The 26,122-nt window shown below is 36.4% G+C and overlaps 5 protein-coding genes across 6 annotated transcripts; 1 reads left to right on the top strand and 4 right to left on the bottom strand.

Moving 5' to 3' along the window:
- Positions 1-503: 503 nt before the first annotated feature.
- On the bottom strand, positions 504-2,769 carry LOC147557857 (uncharacterized). Its single transcript, XM_086659430.1, has 7 exons — positions 2,544-2,769; positions 2,070-2,235; positions 1,799-1,889; positions 1,582-1,701; positions 1,321-1,411; positions 1,161-1,237; positions 504-912 (listed from the first exon to the last, which is right to left on the bottom strand). The coding sequence occupies exons 1-7, from the start codon at positions 2,569-2,571 to the stop codon at positions 796-798; spliced, it is 690 nt and encodes a 229-aa protein (XP_086515556.1). The 5' UTR covers positions 2,572-2,769; the 3' UTR covers positions 504-795.
- Positions 2,770-2,895: 126 nt separating this feature from the next.
- On the bottom strand, positions 2,896-7,286 carry LOC147557855 (SAGA-associated factor-like protein). The gene is made up of 4 exons (XM_086659432.1): positions 5,259-7,286; positions 4,988-5,102; positions 3,941-4,261; positions 2,896-3,425 (listed from the first exon to the last, which is right to left on the bottom strand). The coding sequence occupies exons 2-4, from the start codon at positions 5,024-5,026 to the stop codon at positions 3,237-3,239; spliced, it is 549 nt and encodes a 182-aa protein (XP_086515558.1). The 5' UTR covers positions 5,027-5,102; positions 5,259-7,286; the 3' UTR covers positions 2,896-3,236.
- LOC147557856 (LOB domain-containing protein 21-like) lies at positions 6,123-6,869 on the bottom strand. Its single transcript, XM_086659431.1, has one exon. It carries the CDS (start codon positions 6,867-6,869, stop codon positions 6,306-6,308), a length of 564 nt encoding a protein of 187 aa, XP_086515557.1. The 3' UTR covers positions 6,123-6,305.
- A 467-nt stretch (positions 7,287-7,753) lies between the features above and the next one.
- Positions 7,754-9,799, bottom strand: LOC147557854 (putative phytol kinase 2, chloroplastic). Of its 2 annotated transcripts, none has more exons than XM_086659428.1 (6): positions 9,219-9,799; positions 9,064-9,131; positions 8,848-8,979; positions 8,517-8,632; positions 8,163-8,277; positions 7,754-8,069 (listed from the first exon to the last, which is right to left on the bottom strand). In XM_086659428.1, exons 1-6 carry the CDS (start codon positions 9,567-9,569, stop codon positions 7,874-7,876), a joined length of 978 nt encoding a protein of 325 aa, XP_086515554.1. In that variant the 5' UTR covers positions 9,570-9,799; the 3' UTR covers positions 7,754-7,873. The 2 variants fall into 2 exon arrangements, with proteins under 2 accessions (XP_086515554.1, XP_086515555.1); XM_086659429.1 differs by having other exon boundaries at positions 9,242-9,696.
- Positions 9,800-14,929: 5,130 nt separating this feature from the next.
- LOC147557853 (uncharacterized) lies at positions 14,930-15,662 on the top strand. Its single transcript, XM_086658950.1, has 3 exons — positions 14,930-15,093; positions 15,393-15,486; positions 15,573-15,662. Exons 1-3 carry the CDS (start codon positions 14,930-14,932, stop codon positions 15,660-15,662), a joined length of 348 nt encoding a protein of 115 aa, XP_086515076.1.
- The last annotated feature ends 10,460 nt before the right edge of the window (positions 15,663-26,122 follow it).

The following is a 26,122-nucleotide window of genomic DNA, read 5'->3' as shown; positions in this document are numbered from 1 at the left end:
TCATTTCTTTCCAAAAACCGAATTTTTTTCAAAAACTTTTTGTCCTTGAAAAAACAATTCGAGAAAAACGCTCTTTCATGAAGTAAAAAAATTCTGGAAATTTCAGTAATCTAAAAAACGGTTTTCGAGTAAAAAAAATTCAGTTAAAAATTGTGTTTAGGAAAAAATTAAAAAAAAATGTTTTCGGGAAAAGTCCGATTTCAAAAAAAAATTAGTTGGGGAAGAATCAATTTTCAAAAAAGAAAAAGAAACATTTGTCAAAATAATCAAATTTGAAGGAAAAAATAATTTTTGAGAATAAAACACAATTTTAGAAAAAAAAAAAATTTAATAATTATTTTGTAAAAGGAAATTTCTTTTTTTATTTTATGTTTGAAATCTAAGTTTTATTAATCTTAGATCCTAAAAAATCTTAGGGTAGGGTAAGATTTTAGTCCAATACAAATTTTGAGATTAGGATTCAAGAGTCCTTAGATTCTTGATAGCCAAATAGACTAAGATTCTTGAACCCCACCAAATCCCACTTTTAATAATAATCATACTCAAGAATCCTGCGACCAAACACACCAATAATTCATTCCTAGATTACAGAGACAATTCCAAAAACAAAAATGGCTGAACTTTCAATCCATATCTTAAAAACAAAAATTAAAACGCAAGAATCGTCTTGTTGGGCAGATATTACAACTTACTACAGCTATTAATGATCAACAGTTCATCTGCTGTGTTTCTCTCCTTTCTGGACTAACAAAAAGCCATCAATCTATCTCATTTAAGTATAAATACTTGGGATATCTATGCGGATTCAACATCCGACATATCCAAACCTTCTTTCAATACTTCAAAATCCTCCGGACTCCATCTACAGGTTAGGTGAAGGCGAAATGTAGCCATCTTCACCCCAAGCAAGCGCTGTAGAAAATAATAGATCATCAAATATGCTTCACAAGAAATAAACTATGCGTACCTATTTTTCGGTAAAAAGTTCTTGTTTTCCTCAAACTTGTTCTATTAATATTCTACTTGGTCCCATCTTAGTTAGGGAAGAGAAACAACATTTGAAAATTGGAACATGATAAAATTTGGAAATAAAGTTGGATGCAATGAAACCCGGCTTGGGGGGACAAATGGAACAGGATGTGACGAGTTTATCAACATACCAGTATCCTGGATGCCTCTGGTGATAATGGTTTTCCTTCTTCACAAACAACATAGTCGGAGACAAGCTCCACAACACCTGAGATATGAATATGTATCAAAATCAGAAAATGATTCAGTCATAGTAGGGCTTTAGGTGAACTCAAGTCACTTGATACCCACCTTTGTTTAGTCGAACAGGCATTCCTTGCTTCCTCAAGAAGGGCTCCATCTCATGACTGAACTGATCTAGAGGACCTTCTTTAAGCTCCACCTGAAACAAAAAATTTGATACTTAGCAAATTGTTAACCTAGTTGTACCACATGACATACCATATGTTAATGAACGATCTAACTAAAACTCTAACACGAAAACATAAAATCTCGTGTATCAAATTGAAACAGAAGTTAAAAAAAGTGACTTGGTAAGCTCATCGCCCCAACCTTTTCAATTGATGTGGTTCCTGTCCTAGCAAAGTCATGTTCTTCAAACTCCTCAAACAGCCTGAGAATCTCTTCTTTCGGCAAGTTGGTAAAACAAAGTCCAGCGTCTCCATGTAGAAGCTGGAAAATCGAAGATATAATAATAACCATTAGATATGAACGAAAAATGAAATGAAAAGGCAAGAACCATTGGAGAAAGATAATGAAACGGGTTTACCTTAGAAACTTTATGAAGGCCTGGTCTTATTTCATCAGAAACAGATTTCCCCAACGAAATCTGCATAACTTTATTCGATCCAAGAAAAAACCTGTGTGGGTATCAATGGTTTTTGTCAATACGATTAAATTGTATCCATAACAATATACAACCAAATCCTCATAACATGGCTAGAAACTAATGAACATTGTTTAGTGTGCTAGGTTTGACAATGTCAACTAAAAAGACAAATTATTTTCAATCACGGATCGAATTTCATACAAACTTATACCTGCTAGAGGATTTGAGTTGCTCTCTGAACTCCTTGAACTTGAGATTTCTCATGTTTTCAAAGGAGAAAACATAGATGGAATTGTAATCCTCTACTGCTTGTCTAATTGAATTGACAATTGATTCCTTGTGCTCTCTACCCTTCTTCTTAGTTTTCGATAAAGTAACTGCATTTCCCCCAACACCAAAATGTAAAGAAAAGGGAAGAACAAAGCTTTGAGGGTTCTAGACTTATAATTAGGTATCTGTAAAAACACAAAACCCTAATAATAGCAAGGAAAATCATATACATATTCAGAAACTGACAACAACCATGAATTAGTCAAAGTATTTGCAGGCCCAAAACCAGATAATAATAAGAAATGGGTAAAGAACACTAAAGTGGGGATTCAAGCACAAAAACTGATTCCTAGGGTTTTATGTTAGTTAGGGTTTTGGAAAATGGAAGATGAAGAGAGAGAGAGATAGAAGTAACCTGCTTTGTTACGCTTCGACTTCGGCATCTTTGCGGAGGTTTGTGAGGATCAGTTGGGAGGCGGCTCTTCTTCTCTGGTCTCTCCTAAACCCTCCGGCAAAAAGGAACTCTCTCCATTCTTACAGCTCTATTTATTAGGTTTAAACGTCAGATACGATACAGACCAGCCTACACAAGCCCAGGCCCAGACAAGCCCAGGCCCAGACCGGCCCACACAAGCCCAGGAACAGACCGGCCCATTTTGTATATTATTGCTGACTGTTACAGTTTTTAACGGCACCTTCGTTTATCCCGCTTCAGATTCCTGAGCAGATTGGATTTGGTTGAAATTTTTCAAAAGGAAGAATAACAATGAAGGAAATTGTTTTATGTCTTTGTAATTAGAGCCCAATATGTACAAAAAACAGATGAGCTAATTTCGGGTTTTTAGTAAGATTTGGAAGCTGAAGTAGCAAATTTTGCTCTGTCAAATGGAGCAAATTTACATGAACTCATCATCAAGGAAAATCCCACGACTAACAAAAGTTACAGGAACGAGCATGTATGGAGAGATGAATAATGTCTTCTTATCAGACAAAGTTTCTCTGACATCTTTGGTCCGAAAAAAAAATGTTTCCTGTTTCTTGAATCTATGATTTGAAGCCGATCTGTCCGCCTGAATATGAGGTGGAAGTATACAATCTGGTTATACTTTCATGGCTCTTCCGAAGCACCCCCTCCAATCTCCTCGCCCAAACTGCCAGGTGCTACATTTCCGGCCCGATTTATGCTGGTTGTGTTAGTATAAGGAGTGTATGTTGAAACTGGGTTTCCACGTGAATGTCGATTCTGTGCAGCAGCAGCAGCAGTGCTACTTCTTGTTGTTTTTCGAGCCTTCCTACCCTGAAGAAGGCAAAAAAAAACACAAATGTTACAAATTATTGATAATTTGATTGATTTGTAATCTTGTCCGAAAAGTCAATGTTAAAAATGGAAATGATAATGACCATTATGGTGCATATCCAACACGGGTAGGTGACATAATGTCAAATCTTAATTTTAAATTTCAGGTCGAAAGACTTCACATTTCTGCAGCAATGAGGTGAAATCGTGGCATTGCCATATTGCTCAAGTTGGCACACGGGAAGCGCCTAACTTGATAGAATTACGTCTAGAAGATTGAAATGTATAAAGGATTAAAGCAATTGGATTATCTCAGTTCCTAAACCATCTGCGAAATGGGTATTTTTATTAATCCATTGTAATGCACAGAAATTTCAACGAAACGGAAAAGAAAATTATTTTTGAATGGCGAGCGAATGCAACTTCTGCAAAATGGTTATAACCTAGTTTGGCCTATGATAAGTTTCTATGCACTTCAAAGTTCAAACAAATATGAGGACATCAAATAGACTAACCTTTCCCATGCACTTCTCTAGGTGAGGAGCAAATCTTCCAGCCACGATGGACCTCCCACAATTCATGCAATCAAATATTTCATTGGCGACAGGAGGATGGTTTTGACCGAATATGTCAACTATGTATTTCGTATTTGTTTCACTGCTACTGTTAAGGTCAGCAACTCTAGCACGGGCGTCTGTGGATAGCCTCAGCTCTTCATCTTCTTCTTCTTCTTCTTCCAGACTACGCTCAAGTCCCAACCTAGCAATCCGATGGCATTCAGAAGCCACATCTACAATTATGGAATCAAGAAGGTCCTCGTAAAAAATAGATGACAACTGCAACCACAATCACAACTAATGAATAAACCATGAGGATACACTACAAATATACGGAAAAATAATATCTAATAGAACTGAAAACATGCTTCCAGCTCGATCACTGAATATGCTTTTACCTGCATTTCTATATATATTTCCTACTACATCACCGAACTTTGTGAGAATAATCCCACAAGAGAAATGGTACTCTCGTAGCCAAGAATATTAGTTTTAGGTCCTATCCACTCATTGCCGATTGGTTTGAGTTGGATGACACAAACTAAACAGAGTATCAGAGCTAGGATCGAGCATGATAGGTCCAACAGTCACACGTGCTACACGTCACCAAACGAAAAAAGAAAAACATGAGTTAGGCTAGAAGAAAGCAACATGTGACACGACTGGGCGTGTGAGAATAGTCCCACATGGGAAAAGGATACTCTAGACAACAATACAAGGTCTATGCCTTCTCCACTAATTTCATATTGGTTTTCGAGTTGGATGAGCACAAACTGAACATGTTCAACGTGAATGGGAAACTTGGCATTAACCTAGACGAAGAACATCTTGATATCAATGCTATCAAAGAGCTAGCAAATGAGAAAGGAAAGTACTCTTACAACACTTTCTTCATAAAGAGAACACAATCTTACTAGTGAACTGAAAAGCAATCTTCAGGTGGATTAATATTAAGCAAGAAGAAACTTAATTAAGTCTTGTTATGGAATGAAGAAGAGAGATTACCTGAGAATGAGATGAATCATCTTCATTAGGAAGTGACATTAGTAATGAAGTTTAGGCAGTGCTTCTTCTTGATATAGATAGATCCAAGAAAATAGAATTCTGACAGATTCAAAAACTGTAAAACCCTAATTTAGAATCTGTTGCAATTTCTATCAAATATGTATAAAAGTTCCATTTGAAATAAGATTGATCGATGAAAAAAGAAAAGAAACTGTAAAACTAGATCAATTGATGAAAGCAACTAAGTTAGAAATTAGAGAGAGAAACTCACATGGATTAAAATGTTTAGTTTTAGGGTTGTTAAAGAAATGCCTCTCCAATCGGTCGATGCTTTTTGTGATGAAAATCAAAGAACTTTCTTTCCCTCGCCCAATTAGTAAGTACTCCTCCTTGCCCAGACTCCTTCATATCCATTTAATACGTTTGAAAAATGTTTACCCACGTTATTCCTGACAGAAAAATAACTGTTCAAAAATGAGCTACGCCTAGCACTTCAACCGGTTAAATCTGGACCGGATGACATGGTCGGACAAGATTTAGAGAGAGAAAGTACACCGAGAGACGGATCCGGTATAGTATCACCGTTGATAACCGTTGTCCTTTCCGGCTATCACGAGTTTATACATGTTTGAACAGAGTAAGGTTTGAATAGTCTAACTTACGTAAGATTTTATCCCGAAAATTTTTTGGGATCCGCATAGATAGCTAAAGCCTAAAAACAGTAACGAGTATTATTCTTTCAGCTTTTCACGAGTTTGTACAAGTTTGAACAGAGTAAAGTCTGCAGATTCTTACACATAATGTAAAACTACCCTTAATGTTTCCACGGGTATGCACAGCAAGCTAAAGTCTAAAATATTCGGTGTCTTTTTTAATTAAAAGACTAAATGAAAATCAGGTTTTCCTTATGAGGTAAATTAGACGTAAAAGTGTTTGTTTCGGGCTCAACCCCAAAAATATTGGTTTCTCGGGCAAGTCGAGGAGGGATTTCGAATTTTTGAGATAGTCTTTTACTGTCAAAATGGGGTGGATAAAGTAACAGTAGAAAATGCCTGGCAGGGGAAGAAAATGTTATCTGGCAAAAAAGTGTCAAAATGTTGTAAGACTAGTAATATAGTTAAAGCAAAATGGGGGATGATCAATGTCAGTTATTGATAATTTGTTGCTCAGATCGGTCCAAGCAATACATTTATTATTGCATATTGATATAGTTTCTTAGGAGTATTATACATTAATTATATCAATCAAACAAGCAGGACTATAACACTAAGATGTACTTGGATAATGAGAGAGAGAGAGGGTTAGAGAGAGAGAGAGATTATTGGGGAAATGAAGTAGGAAGACAAGCATCAGAAGATCCATCATATCTTTGGCACTCTGAGTAGTTTCTATAACAAGTGCTCTGATTACTACTCATCCCATCATAACCAACAAAAGTAGACGAAGAAGAACCATCAACATAGTAGTCTTCATTTACGAGAGGCGAAGTGGGTGGTGGAGAAAAGGGTAGGGGTCGACGAGGATGAGAAGACGCGAAAGAAGCAAGACGAGCTTTTGAAATCGCGAGATCATGCTGGAGTTGAACCATTTGATTTTGCAAAATAGCCAAAGCTCCAATACAACCATAAACAGGGTCTTCGAGTCTTGCCTCCGCTTCGTAAACCAATGACTTAACCGTATCCTCTCGCCTCTCAACGGGTACTTCACTTAGAATTTTACTAACATTGCTTGCACCAAACACCTTATGAACTTTAGCAAATTTATGTAACTCATTGGACCGAAAATAAGGAGCAAATGTACAATTTGGTGTGCATTTTCTCTTTAGGAATTTGCAGGCTGCACAAGATGAGTTTGGACGAGTAGTCTTTTCTTGACCTTTCATGCCCAATCAACTCCAAATCACATTTCTTTTTCTTCCCTTGTTATTGTTCCCCTCCATCATTCTCACTCTATATAATAGAGTTAGGAAACCATATCCACTACTTGGGTAATTCTTTGGTTTAGATTTGGATTGATTTCTAAGAGATTTGTAATTATAAAGTTTGGGAGGTTTAGATGAAATGAAGAACACATTGAAAGGACTAGTCACATTTAAAGTTTCCACTTCCTATATACATAATCCATTTATAATCATAAAAGGGAACACTGATATGATAGTTCATGAAGCAATGATCAAAAGATAAGATATACCTCACAGTGTAACATAGGGACAAGAATGTTTAGAACAAAATTCAAATAGAGAGAGAGAGAGAGAGAGAGAGAGAGGGGAAAATGTCTTATCAATAAGAGAAATAGGAATAAGAAAGAAACAAATTAATGGGTATGAAATAAAAGTGGAAGAAAACAAAAGGTCCAATCTTGAGAAGAAAGAAAGTGAAGAAAAGTCATTTTCTAAACAAATTTGAATTTTGCAGAGAAGATATGGATGAGAAAAACTTATAATGTGTTGTGGACTTGTGGCACCATCCATTCATCCTTTACCCAAATATGTGATATGGAAAATCAACAACAAAATATTTAGAAAGAATCTATTTTTCTTGTCTCCCACATCCCATTTCATATCCAATTAAGAGATATGGAATCGGAGCGTGTGGTGGTAATCTGGGTAGCACCCGCGAGTGGACCCTACGATCGTATCGCTAGTTTGTGGAGGCAATACTATATCGTTTTGTACTTATTCTTATTTACTATCTCTCGTATCTGACTACATTCGACTCTAGATTGATCTGATTGGAATAATTTGGGCTCAGACGAATAAGATTTATGTTGAAGGAGAAAACATGTACATTTTTTGTGATTGACTTAAAGGGTAGTCTTTACAATGAAAACACTCATAAGATAGAAACCCTGTATCCTCTTTAATGGTACATCTACAATTTTACAACATCAAACACAACCCAAAAACCAAAATACAGAGCTGCCAACCAACACAGAGGTCAAGGGAACTGTAAGATTGTCATCAAGCTCAGTACTAATTTGGAGTGATTCCACTAATGTAGTTGCTAGAGAAACGATTAAGAAACCTAAAACCAATCTAGGACTTTCTTCGATAAACCCAAACTTGGAGAAGTAATGTGTGTACCTGTCGTGCAAGCATAAACGAACAAAAAGTTCCAATTTAGAATTATGAGATGACAGATCGAATTCACAAGCAATGCAGGAAAATAGAAGTTACCCGATAGATGCTAGGAACCCAGCAATGGCCATTGCCATGCTACCGGCATAGGATTTGCTTCTATTGTATGGAAGCTTCTTGGTACCAAACCTCCTTCCCACTATATCAGCTAAACCTAGAACCATACGAGGAAACGTATAATACACCCACAAACTGAAACGAAAAGTTTGATCACAACAATTGAAGGAACCAACTTAAGAACAGAAACCATTCATCTCATACATAACGAGCAATTTCTTTGTTCCGATAGTCTCAAGAAATTCCTTATTGAGTTCTGCCGGTATCCAATTTACACGGTGATTCAAACATGTTCTTTGCTTAGCTAAATCAACATTTTGGACTAAAAAGAATTACCATCTCCGGCACAAAGGTTGCAAATAGCTGCAATTGCTATAGGGGAAGTTCTCCAATAAATAACGGAAGCCAAAGTTATTGTCAAAGCATAATATAATGGTCCTCTGAGTAGTTCCCTGTTTAGTGCAAGAAAGACTAAAAGAGTTACGATAAAAATGAATGACGATTGAATCTGATAAACTAATTTGAATGATTCTCCTGATTACCCACTCCTAGCGAATTTACGATCTTCAAGACTAAATTGGCGTAAAAATATGATCCCCTAACAATCTACTTCTTAGTTTTCGACATTTAAGCACCAGATTGAGATTGAGACTGGGCATTTATTTACCTGTAATCTCCAGTTCTAGTCATTGACTTGATCATGGCTTCATCTTTCCATAATCCAAGACCCAATACTAGCATTCGAATTATATTGATCCCAGGGATAAGAGCTGCTAGATATGCAGCTTGAGGTCCATAACTGTAATGACAAGATTCATATACCAGAGTGATAAGTCACATACTATAATTAACTACTTAACTCCTTCGATTTCGAGTTAATTACCTGAAGAGTGGCCAGAAAAGCATGAAAGCTAGTCCAATGTTTATATGTACAAGCTTCCTTATCAGTTTCTACAAGTTAGAACAAGATCGTATATCAAATAACCCTAGTTTTCATAACTAGAATTGATAAATACAAATAAATTTAGAGAGAGAGACCTGATCGAAGATTCGTCGTTTACCAATTTCACCCCAAAACTCGAGGAGTGAGAGAGCGACAATACCGGAGATACCAGTGGCGCATATATCGTTGAGAATAGGGTTTTGCTGAAACATGACGGCTTTCATTGAAGTCGTCAAATTCCAGCGAGATATTCCGGTGCCGGTAATCACATGGGATCGTAAACCAAATTTTCTGTTACCATCTATCAGCCAGCATGAAATACTGTAGGGAGACTTCTTATGAAGATTGTTGAGTTTTGGTAGAATCCGTCGGTAACCTGAAACCGGCCGATCAAACGAAGATGACCTAATCGGTGAGAAGAGGAGCATCTGCACGACGTCTATCATCTCTTTGTCTCTCCCTTCCCAATAAATCCGAGTTACTGCGATATCTCAAATTGCCCTCGCAGGTGAAACATCTCGATAAAAATTTCTCAAGTGACCGATTGTTGTTCAGTCTAACTAGCCGGAACTCAGTTCATTATGCAGGGCCGTGGCTGAGTTCAGGCTGGTTGCGGCTACTGAATAGTGGTGGGATAAAAACCCGGAAGACCGCTACCCGATCTGTTCGACCGAGATAAAAAGTGTCCATGGACACCCGATGGTTATAATGGTCATTGTCCGACCGGCCCGAAAGAATTGCCGGACGGTCACGATCAAAATTTTGCGTCAAAGGACCGCCCGCTAACCGAGGGGTACGAGTGGCCGAATAACACGTCCTCGTTTTTAGAGGTTATAGACCGTCGAATTTTGTAAACATATGGTCGTGAAGCTAACTTTGAATCAACAACATATCGGTCAAGGATGTATTTTGTCTTGACCCTTGTAGTGCAAGATAATGTATGTTATCGAAATATGAGGGTAGATTCAATGATTAACGCATGTCTTGATTATATCTTGTCAAATGATGATCAATTTTTTTTATAATTACTTGCGTTTTCCTGGTTAAACATTTTCATTTGTAAATTGTAATTTTGTTTGTGGTAATAAAAAAAAGTAATAAGTTTATGTAAATTTTATTGGACAGTCTGGATCGAGACTATTTGGAGTCTGACTAGCCCAATAAAATAAACGGTTTTGGGCGGTCAATGGACAAACATTTCTTGAAAGTGACCGTCCGAGACTGTTCGGTTAAATTGGTGGTCACCAACATTTTATGTCCGAGTCGTCTGATCCGATGAAGTTAGAGACCGGTATCGACCAACCCGGACCGATTCCCACCCCTACTACTGTATAATCAAATTAAAAATGTATATTTTAAAAGTAAAATAACAAACAAATTCTGACCACAAAGAGATAATATATTATTATTAGTTATATAACAATTAATAATGATAATTTTCAAGTGAAAATTTTTACCTTTACATTTTTTAAACGAAACCATCACTTGAACTTTCGTAACCAATTTTGAAAAGAATATATTTCAATATTGAGCAAAGTAATTCATTCAGTTTGTCTCGTAACTTACTATATCTCACGTACGATTTTAAAAGTTTTGACTTTGAGAAGCTCATGTATGTTAATGCTATAGTAACATGATATATTAATAAAATAAAAAAATTAATTCTACGTCCAAAAATTGACCCTTAATAGTAAATTTAGGCCTCATTTGGATACGCATGTAGCTTATTACAATAGCTTTTTTGTAGCGGTTAAACTAAAGTACTTATAATAAGCTACTTTGATTGTTTGGTATGACACCGTAAAAGTTAACTTTCATCTTCAAAATCTATACTATAGCGTTTTCTAAAAATAAGTTTAACATGCTTTCTACCAACTTTTTTGGACACATATCTCTATGCTACTTATTTTCTTTTAATACCTATACTATCCTTCCATATAAAAGGATTCATAATCCATTTCTCTGTTTCCTATGTTAGGATAACCTTTTCTAACTCTCACTTTCTCTCTTTAGCCACTTCCTAAAATGGTTGAAACTCAATCACTTTCTCTCTCTAAAAAGGGGTGTCCCAAACAGTAATGAAAATTGTATCACCTTCATCTTCTCCGTGAATCATGCTTAGTCTTCATCATCTTCCATTATGATCTTCATCTTCATCTTAATGGACTCATGTAAACCTCTGGTTTGACCTTCATCATCTTCAGCTTAGAAACCTCTAGTTAGATTCAAGCTTCATCACCTCCCATTCTTTTTTGGATTTCATATTTGTTTGTTTGTTTATCATCTTCATCCATTTTTGTTTGATATTTCCTTCTTTTTCATCAGCTTCATCTTGTTTTGTTCATCATTCATGTTTAAATTTTTTATGAAACAGTGCAACCGTCAAAATATAGAAGTCAATTTATTATTTATTTGTTACAAAACTTGTTTTGTTTCAATAATTTTATACAGTTTGTTATTTATAACGATGGTTATACAAGCTATGTTTTGTTTCATGATTAAGCAGAGTTCCTCTTACAAAACGTGTTTTGCAATGCATAATATTACACATGTTTGACATATGGGGTTCTGAATCATGATTTAAAATATAAAACTCATTTTATTACTTATCTGTTGAAGAACACATTTTGTTTCAACATTTTTATATTGTTCTTTATCCATATCGATGCTGATGCAAGCTAGGCTTTGTTTAACAATTAAGCATAGTTCATCTTACAAAATGTGTTTTGCATTGCATATTACATATTTTTTACAAAAAAAATGTATCCTGGCGAGAGCAATATGTATTTTGCTTGTTATAAAATATATGTTGCTTGCAACAAAATGTTATTTGCTTTTGTGACAAATCTATGTTTACAATTTCAAATTTCAAAATTGGCATCATGTCTCTATCACAAGCTCGATTCGACCTTTGCAGCAAAGTAATTTTTATATCGCCAAATCATTGTTATGGCCCGTCATAAATTGGGGTTCTTCATTGCAAAATGTGCTTTGTTCAGAATATGTGTAATTTTGCAAGCAGATACAATTACAACTCGTATGAACTAATATTGAGTTCGAGCAAAACGTATTTTGTGGTAGTTAGGTTTGGTTCCTCAAGTACCACACATAAAACGAAAGATGATGATGATGGAGGCAAGGTTTAAAAAACGCCTCGAGACGTACGTTCACCCTAGGTCAGAAAAAAAACATAAACTTTTAATAAAAGCAAAAATAGGCAAAACAGTAAAATAACCTTCCATATTCTAATTAGGTTTACCATTAACCGACTCTATCTACTTTATTCTTCTTCTCTTACTTTTTTTGGTGATTGTTGCTATAAAAGACCCTCTCTCTACTTTTTTATCATATTTTATTTATTCTTTTTCTTCTACTTTTTCTGGTGGTTGCTAGTACAACCGTACAGGTGGGAGAGACAAGTGAGACTCTCTCTTTACTTCTTTTGATCAGCTTTTGTCTCTCTTTTTTCTACTCTAGTTGCTCCTTGTTGGTAAGTTATAAATGTTTCTCTCTCTACCAATACCGACTCTCTCTCTACAAGACTACAAGTACATATTCTCTCTCCACTTTTCTAGTTGCTTAATGTTCTTCTTCTACTTTTTCTGCTTCTTATTAAAGGAACTGACTCTTAGTACTTTCTTATCTTTTTTCCCTCTTCATAAAGAAACAAGTCTGAATCTTTATAGTTTTATAGTACTACTACCCTACTGTCATGTTCTACTATTTAAGTAGTATTTTGTTAGCCTACTGCCCTATTGTACAGAACTACAGATCACATGAAACATGAGCCATAAAAGTATTTATTATTTTATTATCTTTTGTTGTTCTTGTGTTGAAATGTGTTAAATCCCACATGATTTTTGTCCACTGATTTTTGTCTTAACATGAGTAAATGACACATCAACATAGTTTACATATAGTGTTATTAATTTATAATTCATATAAATTAGGGGTTTTGGGGTTTAACCCCTCGTCACTAATTGGTAATTGAGTTTAGCCCCCTCAATAATGGGTAATTGAGCTTACCCCTTGGAATTACTATATGTCACAAAAACACAGAGATTATGTTTGGCGTACGTGAAATAATTTCGACTACCAAGAACAACTTTTTCAATATGATTCCTATTAGAGATTCTACCTCATTTTATTGTTTGATTTGGTCGGGAGTATGATTAGTAAAGGTTGATTTATTTATATATTACTTACTTTATGATTTTATTATCACATTCCAAACATACCTTTAGTAGTTTTGACAAAAATCTAAATTCAAGGGGCTAAGTTCAATTACCAATTACTGAAGGGGGTAAACTCAATTATCAATTAATTTTGAGGGGGTAAGCCCAAAAAACCCTATAAATTATAATATTACAATTCATATGCATGGTACACGGTTGATTAGTTAATTGTTTATTTTTTGTTTATTTAAAAGGGTTAGAATGAGTAGAAAAGATCCAGCTTGGAAATACGGAGTTCAAATTCAAGGACCGACTCTTACCGGAAAGCTTACTCTTATTTTGAGTGCAAATTTTGTAGTAAGATGATAACGGGAGGAGTAACGAGATTGAAGAACCATCTATCGTGTAATCATCGAGATGTTAAACCATGTGATAAAGTACCACCTGAAGTAAAAGAAGAAATCAAAGTTTACATGAACAAAAGGGGTTAAACCGAAGCATCAAGCACAAAAGAACTTTGATTTCATGGCTAACTAAGGTTCTTATTTTGGTGGAGAAGAACAACAAAATTTAAATACCAAACGAAGTACAGTCAGTAGTGGTCCTAGTGGAGTATCGGATCGTGGGATAAGAGGCCCTATAGATAGATTTGTGGTTATAAATGATGACAATCAAGATGGAAGTGGGCAACGTGTAATTCCACCAGCAAATGGCAAGGAACATAGGAACAAAGTATGCATGGATATTGGTCGATTTTTTTTTAAAATGGGATACCTTTCAATGTAGCAAATAGTCCATCTTTTACTAATATGCTTTGATCAGTTGGTGGATATGGACGTGGGTTGAAAATTCCATCGAGTTATGAGTTGACTACTTGGATACCTAAAGATGAGGTAAATACTACAAACAAGATGGTTTAAGAAGTAAAGGAGACATGGTCAAGTACTGGTGTTAGCATAATATCTAATGGCTGGACAGACATTAGAGGTCGACAGTTGCTTAACTTCTTAGTTAATTCCCCAGAAGGGACAATTTTTTTAAGAAGCATTGACGCTTCGGGCTTAATTAAAGATGCTGACATGATATTTAAGCTTCTAAATGAAATTGTTGAAGAGGTAGGAGAAGAACATGCCGTGCAAGTTGTAACCGATAATGCAACCGCTTACAAAAATGCAGGAGAAAAATTAATGGTAAAGAGAAAGGGTTTATATTGGACTTCGTGTGCTGCCCATTGTATCGACTTAATGTTTGAGAAGATATATAAGTTACCTCAACTTGCCAATGCTTATCGGAAAGCAAAACAAGTGAGTAACTTCATATATAGTCATGGTTGGGTGTTTGCTTTAATGAGGAAAACATTAAAGAGAGAGTTGATTCAGCCCTCTCCAACACGATTTGCTACGGTAAATCTCACTCTACAAAGTATGTTGCAAATTAAGTCGCGGTTGGAAGAAATGTTTAGTTCCAGTAAGTCGAACAATTGTTCATGGGCGAAAAAAGAGGAAGGAAAAGCCGTCAAAATAATAATATTGAGAGACAATAATTTCTGGCCAAGTTTAATATATTCACTAAAGGCTACAAAACCTTTAGTTGGTGTGTTGAGATTGGTTGATTCAGAAAAAATGGCAGCTATGGGTTTTATATATGGAGCTATTGACAAGGCCAAAGATTATATTGTAAAAAATTTTGATAATGATTTATCGAAGTACAAGGAAATATGGGATATTATTGATGATAAATGGGATTACCAAATGCATCGCGATCTGCATGCCGCGACATATTTCCTAAACCCCTAGTTTCGATATGAGTCGAATTTCTCGAGTCATAGTGAAGTCATGAGTGCACTTTACAATTGTATGGATAAACTCATTCCAAATGAACAAGAGAGAATTAAAGCTCATGAGGGTCTCGACAAGTATGAAGGCAAACAAGAACTATTTGGTCGCCCGGAGGCAGAGGCAACTAGGAAGAAGCGAACACCTAGTAATATATGATATATTATTCTTATAATTAACATTATCTAATTTATTAGTAATTAGACTAACATTAGACGGTTGTTCTTTTTGTAGCACGTCGGTGGGCATCTTATGCCAGTTGTACACCTGCACTACAGAAATTTGCCATTAGAGTGTTAAGTTTGACTAGTACTTCATCTGCGTGTGAAAAAAATTGGTCAACCTTTAATCAGGTAATTTATGTTTATGTTACACGCAAAATGTCCAATTACCAGGTGTTAACAACAGTCTATTAATGTGTAAATTTATGTAATTTTAGATTCATACAAAGAGAAGGAATAGATTGGGTACAACGAAGCTAAATGCTTTAGTTTTCGTCATGTACAACAAGAAGCTAAGGATCAAATAACTAACAAAGAGGATAAGACAAGAAAAGAATGTGGATGATACATTAGTTGTGGATGAAATTGATAGTGACGATGAATGGGTTGTTGGATCGAACGTTGGAGTGGGAGTTAATACAAGTAATACTAATTGGGAGGAAAATCTTTATGAGTTGGATATCGACACTCTTAAAAGGGAGGTTGCGGAATCCGATGAAGAAATGCCACAACTAGTAAGGAAAAGAAGGGAAAATACTACATGTAGGGGAGAATCTAGTAAAAGAGGAAAGAAAAATACAGGTAATCGACAACTTTTTAATGGTATTGTTATTATTATTACAAAACAATTATTGTTCTAAGAAAGAAACTTATATGTTCATTTAATATTTTCTCTTCAAAATAGGGAAAGGAAAACAACCTATGCAGTTGTTAGATGACGAAGATTATTGAGAAGATTCACATGAAGAAGATGAACAAGTCGTTAGATGTGATGACTATGGAAGTAGTGATGACGTAGATGATAATCACATCCTTGGTTGATGAGAAAGATTTATTAATGCATTGCGTTTATTATTTTAGAAGAACTTTTTAGAACTTTTTGTTTTGCTTTCGATTGTTATTTTTGAGTTGTTTGGCAACATTTCAGATTTTATACTATGGTAGTAAAGTAGAAAAATTTGTTATTATATGTTTTTACATAATTTATGTCATTGTCTTTAACAATTTCTCTTTTTCGTATTTTACGCCTCGAGGCACCGCCTCGCCTCGTGGGAGCAGACCGCCTCAAGGCGTAAAAACGTATTTTCGAACCTTGGATGGAGGCAACTCAGCTAAGGAAAACGAAGAGGCCTGCAAAGGGACCCACTGCGGAAAAGAAGTCCAAGAGTATAACTATAGTAATAAAATAGTTTACTTTCAATCGATGATTCATTTATTTATTTTTTGGAGCAAAATACATTGTGTAACGCCCATTCATTGTTATGGATTGTCATAAGTTGGTTTTGTTTGCGGAAATATGTGTTTGTTTGGAATATATATAATTCTGTAAGCACATCTATATAACAAATCAGTTAGGTTTTGGTGTCATGTCATAAACACTGTCTATAAATCTTGGTCATGCAATCTTCACTGGGTAAATCATGTCCCTTAATTAAAAACACTCTATCTTTATTTTTCAGCCGGTTATAACGCTAACCCCCTACCCCATGATCTCTGATTTTCTCTTTCTACTCTTAACTTCCTCGACATCCAAATTAGTTCCTTCACTCCCTCTTACAAGGTGCGATTCAATCTATTTTCACCATGATCTCTCCTCCTTCCTCCTCCACGATCTCCATTATCTCCAACTTCCCCATAATAAACTCATTTAAATTGGAGAAACTGATCCAAATTGTTCCACTAATGTCAATTGAAGTTCGAGTTCTCCGTCTCTCATAGTTGAAAGGTTTGTAACCCTTCTTCTAAAATCTTACCTGTATTGTTGTTCGTTTTGATGACATGAAATTTCTAAGTTCATGACTTGGTTTTACCCTGTTAATGTAGAATGAGGTAAATAAGGGGATATTATTTTTGAGGAAATTATATTTGGATTTCATTGAGTTGTTTTATAACTAATAATTATTTATATTTCTTTTCTGTTTTTAGATTATTAGCTAATAAACTCCATATATATTTCTTCTATGTTCTATTCACATCTGATCAACTCCTATTGGAGTTTAGGAAGCTTAAGAAGTTCAGGATTTATCTCAATTTGTGGTCTGGAAGTTCTTCTACTTGATGCACATTAGGTGTTTGTATAAATGTTCCAATTAAACTCAAGTAAAATTGGAGTTTTTCGTACCAAAGTTTACTTTTTGTGCTTTCCAAGCTTTTGACTTTAGGAATTCAGTGATTAGTTCGTACTTGTCTTTAGTTCGTTTTTTATTTTTCTCTTTTTTTTTTGTTTATTTAGTCAGTGTTCGTTGTTGTTCCTAATATAACTTTGTTGCATTAATGCACCTGTAATTGAATCTTCCATCATAAAATGTCAATTGTAAGGAAATTTACTACAATACTCAGTTTACTTCAACGCATATAGTGTTTAAGTTGGTTTGTAACCCATAATGGATTGACACTTATCTTAAGAAATCTTTCTATAATGACATAAGTTTACTTTTCCAATGCATATAATGTTCAAGTTCGTTTGTATCTTATAATGCATTGACATTTATGTTAACATATTTTACGACAGTGATTATATCGCTACTCAACTTTATTATTTCTGCATTATTGAGCAACATCATACCCTACTTATATTACTTTCTTTGCAATGAGTTTGTAACACCCTTCCAATGAGTTAATATGGATAGATGTTCGTTGCACACCTAATTTTATTAATTTTCTATGACCTAATTTCGTTGATGTTTATGACCTTGCAACACTTCAGAATTGGGACAACATAAAGAACCATGAACAAACAGTTAAAAGTACACATAGATTTGTCACAAAAGCAAATTACATTTTACTAAGAGAAACATAACTTTTAAATCAAACAAAATACATATTGCTCTCGCCAGGATACAGTTTAGTTTGTAAGAAATAATGAATGTTGAAAAAACAGTAAGATGAGAGAGAACACTAAAAAATAGATTATACTAGTACTGCTTTCTGAAAAAACATTAGGAATCCATTACTTTTATGTTTCATCCATCGATTCATATCTTTTGATCAAACCAACACTCTTTAGTGTAACCTGATGTAGGATCCGGGCGAAGTTACCTGCGAATCACATCGTGATTCGACGATCGTAGTTGGTTTCTAGCTAAACATTACGGTCCCTAAATTGTTCGGACTTTAATGTTCTTCTTCATCCATTTTCCTACCCGACAAATTGCTCGGGTTTCCACTTTGGTCAAAGGGCAACTCCTTCAGTCTTCTACTTGTACTTAAACAAGTGCAATGCTCGATTCCAATGTAAATTTGTATCCCATCTGATACATTACATCTTTCAGATTTTCTTGATCCCGAGTGTAACTGTCAACTAAATGATTAATCACTTAATCCATTTGAGTGTCTACACGCACTTTCAGTTGTTACTCATCAAGTGGCCCGGAGATATTTTTCCTAATTTAATTAGGATGATATAATCCATTCTTGCACTCTCACTCAACTTCAGGTCTATCATGTTTGTCCCAGTGTCTGCCTTTACAACCGATTTTTACGCGCGACGTTTGACGAAATCAAATTGAGACATTCCTTACACATAAGATGGGTGGAGCACTCATGTTTTCAAGAATCTCTCCAATCTTTTGAAAGATAGATTTTTGACATTCATCACTCTTGATGTACTCTCATGATGGGTTATCCAGTGTAGATTCCCAATTATACACCCACGTAGATTGGAGATGACTAATGAATCTCAAAATTGAAGAAAACTATTTTTATGTATGGAGTATGAACTTTAACTCATTTTCTAATCTAAAAGGAATAAATTAAGGATTTAGGTAGAGAGATTTAGAAAAAAAATGAGTTAGAATAATACGAGAGAGATAAGAGGAAGGAAAAGTTTGACCGTCTGTAGAAAGTAAACCGTATGAAAAGTAATACGTAGAAAATAGGAAAGAGGAAAGAAATAGATGAACATAAAAAGTGGATAAATGAGGATTTATTGTGTACCGCCAAATGCTCAAATCGTATGTAGAAAGAGAACAAAGAAGTTTTATGCAGAGAAGGAAACACATTTAACTCCCACCCAAATTTGACTATTTTGGCCTTATTAAACCAAAATAATTTGTGACCACCATTGGTGTGCACACTGGGCACCCGCGCCTCCTGTTATTATGTCATATATTCGTGATGTATTAATGCCATGTAATGATACGATTATTGAGTATATATAAAAAAAGAAATTGGTTATGGAGCATGTCACAAAAGATGTGTGGCGTGTGGCGTGTTAGCTATGCCACAACCCATTTATCACGATCCTTGAATTGGAGGTGTCGTGGTCAATGACACGTCTTGCCACAACCTGCATCACAATCGTTTTATGCCAACTGCATGAAACCTTATGCGAAAAAATAAAAAATTGTAGCAAAGAAGATTTTTTTTTCAACTAAAGCAGTTGTGAGGGGTCGAAATCGCGGATCAAGAAGTCAAGAAGACAGGGTCGTTGATCGGAAGTCGAACCTTCACATGTTAATACTTTTATGGACACCGACGACGTCTTTGGGTTTAACCTGTGATAAAAAACAAAACATACGTGACTGTGAGGTCTTTGAGGACACCTGGATGGTGCCTACCAAAGGGACTCCGACAGTCAAGTCAGTAAGCTTGCAAGAGAATTAACACATACGTGACTGATATCCTTGGAATGTTACAGTTGGTGGGATGGTCGGAGTTTGTGATGAGACATGAACATGTCGCATCTGAATCTACTAACTTGGACTAGTTAGTCTATTTCGGGCAGTTACTCTGATGAATTAGTTGTTTCTCTTACTCAGGGAGTTTATAGGGAATTGAGCACAGAAAATAGTTAAAAGCAGGAGAAAGACGCACAAAACGGCTGTTTGGTAATTTAGGGATTCAGGTAATTTGGCCAATATTGATGATCGGGTGAAAACCATAGTTCACGACGAGCCCATGGGTGAAAACGGAGGTCAAATCGGAGTTCGGACGAGCAAGATAGACTAGGTCAAAGATTGGGTCCAAGAGAGTTGACCAGTGGGATGACTTCGGGTAACTATTAGTCAAGTGGGACAGAGAAGGAGTACGTGGCAGTCCCATAGCCGAGAGCTGTACCGTGTTCGTGTGGCCACTATTTACCGAATCCTGCTGTCACGAGACTTGATCGCATGTGACGCTCGGAAAGATCTTCCAGTGCGACCGAGTCCATCTAACTCAGATCCAACAGATGGAATCAGACCCGAACACATGGCATCATCTCTAGAGAGCCTTGCATCTTCTTTTGCTAGCCCGCGTTACACCTTATGTTGCACCCGTTCTTTGCCAACTACTCTTTCACGTGACACCAATCGCCAGCCACTATTTGATGCCCATTTTTTTGGGAAGTTTTCTTTTCCATCTATTTCTTTTATTTTCTCTCTCTAATAACATAATGCAAACTGTAGAGAAATGGGAAGAGATCTTCACATTAATTGGCTTACAGAGGGAAAATAATTTTCCACTGAGAAAGATATTTTTCTTCTTCCATTTTTTTCTCTTATACTTCATACTTATTATTGTTAATCTCTTTGATCATGATTAGCTAAGACTCTCCATCTAGGATTTTACGACGAAACTCATTTTTGATTTAGAGATATATTTTTTATTGATTAACTCTTGATTATGCTTCATAGTTTAATTTGTTTTAGTTTGTTAAATAGATTCTCCATTCAATATCTATACTTTTAATTTGATGCATCATCCTTAGGTTGAGTCCTTTGATGATGTATACTTACCGATTGATAGATAATAGTTTAGAGATTTATTTTTAAAACAAAACGATTACATTTTTATGGTTTATCGGTTTTAAACGAAAACATTTTCCGCAATTAAGACAATAGAAAACAATCCTCTCTCTCTACAAAAATCTCTCTTTATCTCTGTTTCTGTTTCTCATTCAAACTCTCTCACTCCATGTTTCTCATTCAAACTCTCTCACTCTCTGTTTCTCACCCTCTCTCACAAAAAGGAAAGAAATCAGAGGAAGAAGAAGATGAAGATAGATGATAACGCTCTTGTTCTGTATGAACCTCTCTCCCTAATACTTCTGTTTTGGTTGAGCTACCAAGAGGATGGCCCCCGGTTAAGAGATATCCTCTTTCCTCTTCCGTTTCTCTGTTTTATAGATAAAGAGAAGAATAAAACCGAATAATCAGTCCTTCCTTTCTCTCTCTAGAATATCTTCAATCTCTCTGTCACAGAAATTTCTCAACCGAATCTCTTTCTAATGTAAACTTCGAATCCAATCTTCTAGATAATCTTTCTAAAACTTGCTGTCCAGAGACACACCACTATTGATTTCTCTTTCTATAATATATTCAATCGAATCTCTCCATTAAGCTCCTTATCAATCCCATCCATATATTCGGTAACAAGATGAAGAGATAAATTTCCCTCTCTCTCTCTATGATTCAGTGAAATCTCCTTCTCTATTTTCTGGTTTCACTACATAGAAGTAGTAGGAGATCAAAGAAAGTAGTCGAATCATAATTTCTTTCTCTCTAAAAATATTTCTTTCCACCTTCGGAGAAATCTCTAATCTCTTTATAGCACACTCAATCATCAACACCCTCTTCTCTCTTCAAAATATCTAACTTGATCTTCATCAATCAACCAAATATTTCACCACTTCCTCATTTATTTCTCTCTCTCAGAAAATATCATTTATGTAATTAGTTGTTCTTCTTTCCTTCCATGTTGAATGTTAGAGAATAGTAGCAAAAGAAATCCAAGAATCTTAACCCAATTAATGTGAAGATATCTTCCCATTTCTCTCTCTACAGTTTGCATTCTGTTATTAGAGAGAGAATAAAACAAATAGATGGAAAAGAAAACTTCCCAAAAAAATGGGCATCAATCACTGGTTGGCAATTGGGTGTCACGTGAATGAGTAGTTGACAAAGGACGGGTGCAACATAAGGTGTAACGCGGGCTAGCAAGAGAAGATGCAAGGCTCTCTAGAGATGATGCCATGTGTTCGGGTCTGATTCCGTCCGTTGGATCTGAGTTAGATGGACTCGGTTGCACCGGAAGATCCTTCAGAGCGTCACATGCGATCAAGTCTCGTGACAGCAGGATTCGGTAAATAGTGGCCACACGAACACGGTATAGCTCTCGGCTATGGGACTGCCACGTACTCCTTCTTTGTCCCGCTTGACTAATAGTTACACGAAGTGATCCAGTGGTCAACTCTCTTGGACCCAATCTTTGACCTAGTCTATCTTGCTCGTTCGGACTCCGATTTGACCTCCGTTTTCACCCACGGGCTCGTCGTGAACTATACTTTTCACTTGATCATAAATATTGGCCAAATTACCTGAATCCCTAAATGACCTAACTACCCTTTTGTGCGTCTTTCTCTTACTTTTACGTGCTCAATTCCATAGAAACTCCCTGAGTAAGAGAAACAACTAATTCATCAGAGTAACTGCCCGAAATAGACTAACTAGTCCAAGTTAGTAGATTCAGATGCGACATTTTCATGTCTCATCAGTTTGGCATGGTTCGTAGAGTGGTCGGAGCTGGATTTCTACGGGTAGACGGACTTGCTTGGAGTGAGGTTCGCCCTGGTGAGGTTTCCCTTGGTCGGGGGTATGTACCGTAAATAAAGTGAAAAGCGTTAAGGGTCTGACCTTGTAGATGATCACGTGGGTGATGTGGAAAGGGTCTGACCTTGTAGATAATCACGTGGGAGATGTAGAAAGGGTCTGACCTCTATAAAGTAAGCAAACCCTTGATAAAGTAGGCGAACCTTTGATGAAGTGGTTGTAGGAGAGAGAAAATAGACAAACCCTTGATAAAGTCCTGTATTTGTACTATCTCCAGAAAGTATGTGTTTGTTTCCTCAAAGGGCATGTACTTGATAAGGTCATATACTTATAAGGTCATGTACTTGATAAGGTCATGTACTTGGTAAGATCCCATACCTTTGTGAATGGTATAAAGTCTTGTACCCTCTGTGCACAGTATTTGATAATGTCCTGTTCCTGGGTGTGAGAGCGGGACTATATGAACAGTACCAGATGATCAAATGTTCGTGTTGATCCTTGATAATTGATAGTAATGTCAGGCGAATTAGAATATCGACAGGAAATTAGAATATCGACAGTAATGTTCGGTGAGTATCGGATTTACTGATAAAAAACCAGATGGTCTACTTCATCTTCTTCTCGGTCCTTTTCTAGTGTCTCGGTCGACTGTCACCTGGCGGTGAGCCGTCTCTTTAATTGGTTAACGCATTGAGTTGTCACCATAAATATGGATATCGTAACCCCCCTAACGGATATATCCGGGATATTGTAACGTCTCCCAAACGGTTATACGAAGGTGAAGGAGATGTCCTTCGACTAAAGATGGAATGCGAGCAATTTGTCAGATAGGACAATTGATGAAGAATATCATCAAGTCCGGACGATTTAGGGGTCGTAGTGTTTAGCTATAAACCAACTACGATGGTCAAATTACGAAGTAATTCGTGGCTAACTTCGACCTGATCCTACATCGGGTTACACATAAGAATGTCTATTTAATCGGATGACATGACTAGTGGGAAGAGACATATGATCATGGGAGAGTCCCATAAACATGTCTCATAGGCCTAAAAGAAGTTTAGGCAAAGATAGCAGAAAAGGCCCGAAAAAGGGGTTTTGGGCCGGGGGCAAAAATGGTGCGGATTGGGATCGTCCTTGGCTGGCCGGTTCCCTTAATGGGGTCGGTCAGATCTTCCCTTTTGGGCATGGTTTGAACGACCACATGTTAGGGTAATAGGAAAATATAAACTAGTTTTTATTTTCGACTATTTCCTTAATCTTATTCAAAAGAAACTTTTTGTGAAAACTAATTAGGGTGGGATTCTAACTAGGGTTCTGTATAATGTCTCTTAGGGAAAGGAGAAAGTGAGCTAATTCCCAAGCTATCTAACTAGTCAATAAAGAAGAAGGTGTTCTTCATATCAAACCACCGTTGGAGTTCTAGCTAGCTACAAGGTGGGAGATCAAGTTGATCATTTGAGTGTATGTTCTAAGCATATACACTAAAATATAAGAGGTACAATAAGTTAAAGAGAAGAGTGGAAGGATATTACCATAGCCGAAGGAGATAAAAGTGATACTACCAAGACTTATGTAGTCGAGTTCCAAGTTGATGATAAGCCCATCGCCATCCCCAAACTTGGAACGAACCACGTCCCAAAAGTATACAAATTGAGAAACACTCCGAACACATAAATAAATAGAATAAGAATGAAGCATAAGCATGACCACATAAAAATGACCACTCACGCAGGATCACTCGATTGCATCGAACCATGCAATTAGTCATTGATTTTCTTGCTTTCACAAGAGCACGAGTTAGGTCTCGTGGAGGGTTTCTAGAGATGATTCCCACAAACATGAAACCCATCTCAATAGACCAACCAATCATATAACAAAAGACGAAATATTTGGGGGTCTACCCATACGAAAGTTTTAACTGGTAAGAACCGTCTCACAACAATGTAATAGTATGGGTTTATACGTGAGACGGCAAAAAATAAGAGGTAATCCCCAAACTTGGATGACGACAAGGCAACAAAGTTTGACATAATAACAGGGAGGACATGCATTTCATTAAGGGATCCACGTATGTATGAGATATTGGTTTAGATGTCGAACTACAACTTAAGGATTTGTCCATAAGGCTCGGGACTAAGTCAGAAGTTTCCTTAAGTGAAGGTTCAACCAATCGTTTAAACATTATTCTCGTCTCGATATCATATGTGTCCTTAGAGAAATCTATAGCTCCGCTCAAGAGGTCATCTACATCTAGTCCATCTTTATTAGCTACAAAGGTCTCAGGTAACAAACTAGTCATGTCGTTATGGTTCTCCTGAGCACTACTAGTATTGTCCCTCTTAACTATCGATGTCAGCATATTCATATCATTGGTAGGGAACAATTGTTGAGGGAAAGCGGAATAAGGTTTATCAACCAGTTCAGACTCAGATTTCGATTTTAAAACCTTGTTATGCCCATTACCATTCTCAAAAGTTGCACGATCCTCGGGTATGTCTACCGTCATGGGAGTATCCAAGCTAATCATTTCATCACTTTTGAGACTGGAATTGGACTTAACGTTAGCATCAGGTGTATTACCTTCACCTATACCCTTGGGAATTATTGGAGTTTGGGGTTGTAAAACCCCTTTCTCGATGTCTTTCAATTTTTCCTCCAACTCTTTAAGGGCGTGCAAAGTGTTTTGGCTAGTCTGAGTGTCTGCCTCATAAAATGATTTCGAAACATCTTCAAGATTCCTCTCATGATGAGACGCATAAGTGAAACCGACTAAGGGCTCTTGAAGATTCTCATAATCATTTGTAAAGACATCACTCCTCGAACCTAAGTGCTTCATATGAGTGTCTACGACATTTGTGCATCCTAGTGAGACATCTTGACAAGAGAAATAATAGGGCATTCACCCGCAAATGCTACAGACACTATCAATCACCAAATCACCATCATGCATATCTATAAATTCTTTCCGAGCCATGTAGGGAATTTTATCTTCCACTTCCCCGTTCTCCTTTAAAAAGCATATGCCTCCTTTTGAGTAATGGTTTTCTTTGGCTATATATCCGTCACTCTTAACGGGTGTGTCCCAATCTTGAACTTTCTCCGCTAAGAGGTCGAGATACTCCCAAGCCTCATTAGGACTTTTACTCATAAACTCTCCGTTGCACATCACTTCCACGAAGTGTTTCATTTTGGAGGTCAAGCCATCGTAAAAGAACCCGATGACCCTCCATATTTCA

This window comes from Eschscholzia californica, unplaced genomic scaffold (assembly GCF_041429995.1).
Source record: "Eschscholzia californica isolate CP2 unplaced genomic scaffold, dmEscCali1.0.p SCAF_2, whole genome shotgun sequence".
Taxonomy (NCBI): domain Eukaryota; kingdom Viridiplantae; phylum Streptophyta; class Magnoliopsida; order Ranunculales; family Papaveraceae; genus Eschscholzia; species Eschscholzia californica.
The sequence above is the reverse complement of the archived record's forward strand: the minus strand, read 5'-3'. Positions and strand labels throughout refer to the sequence as shown.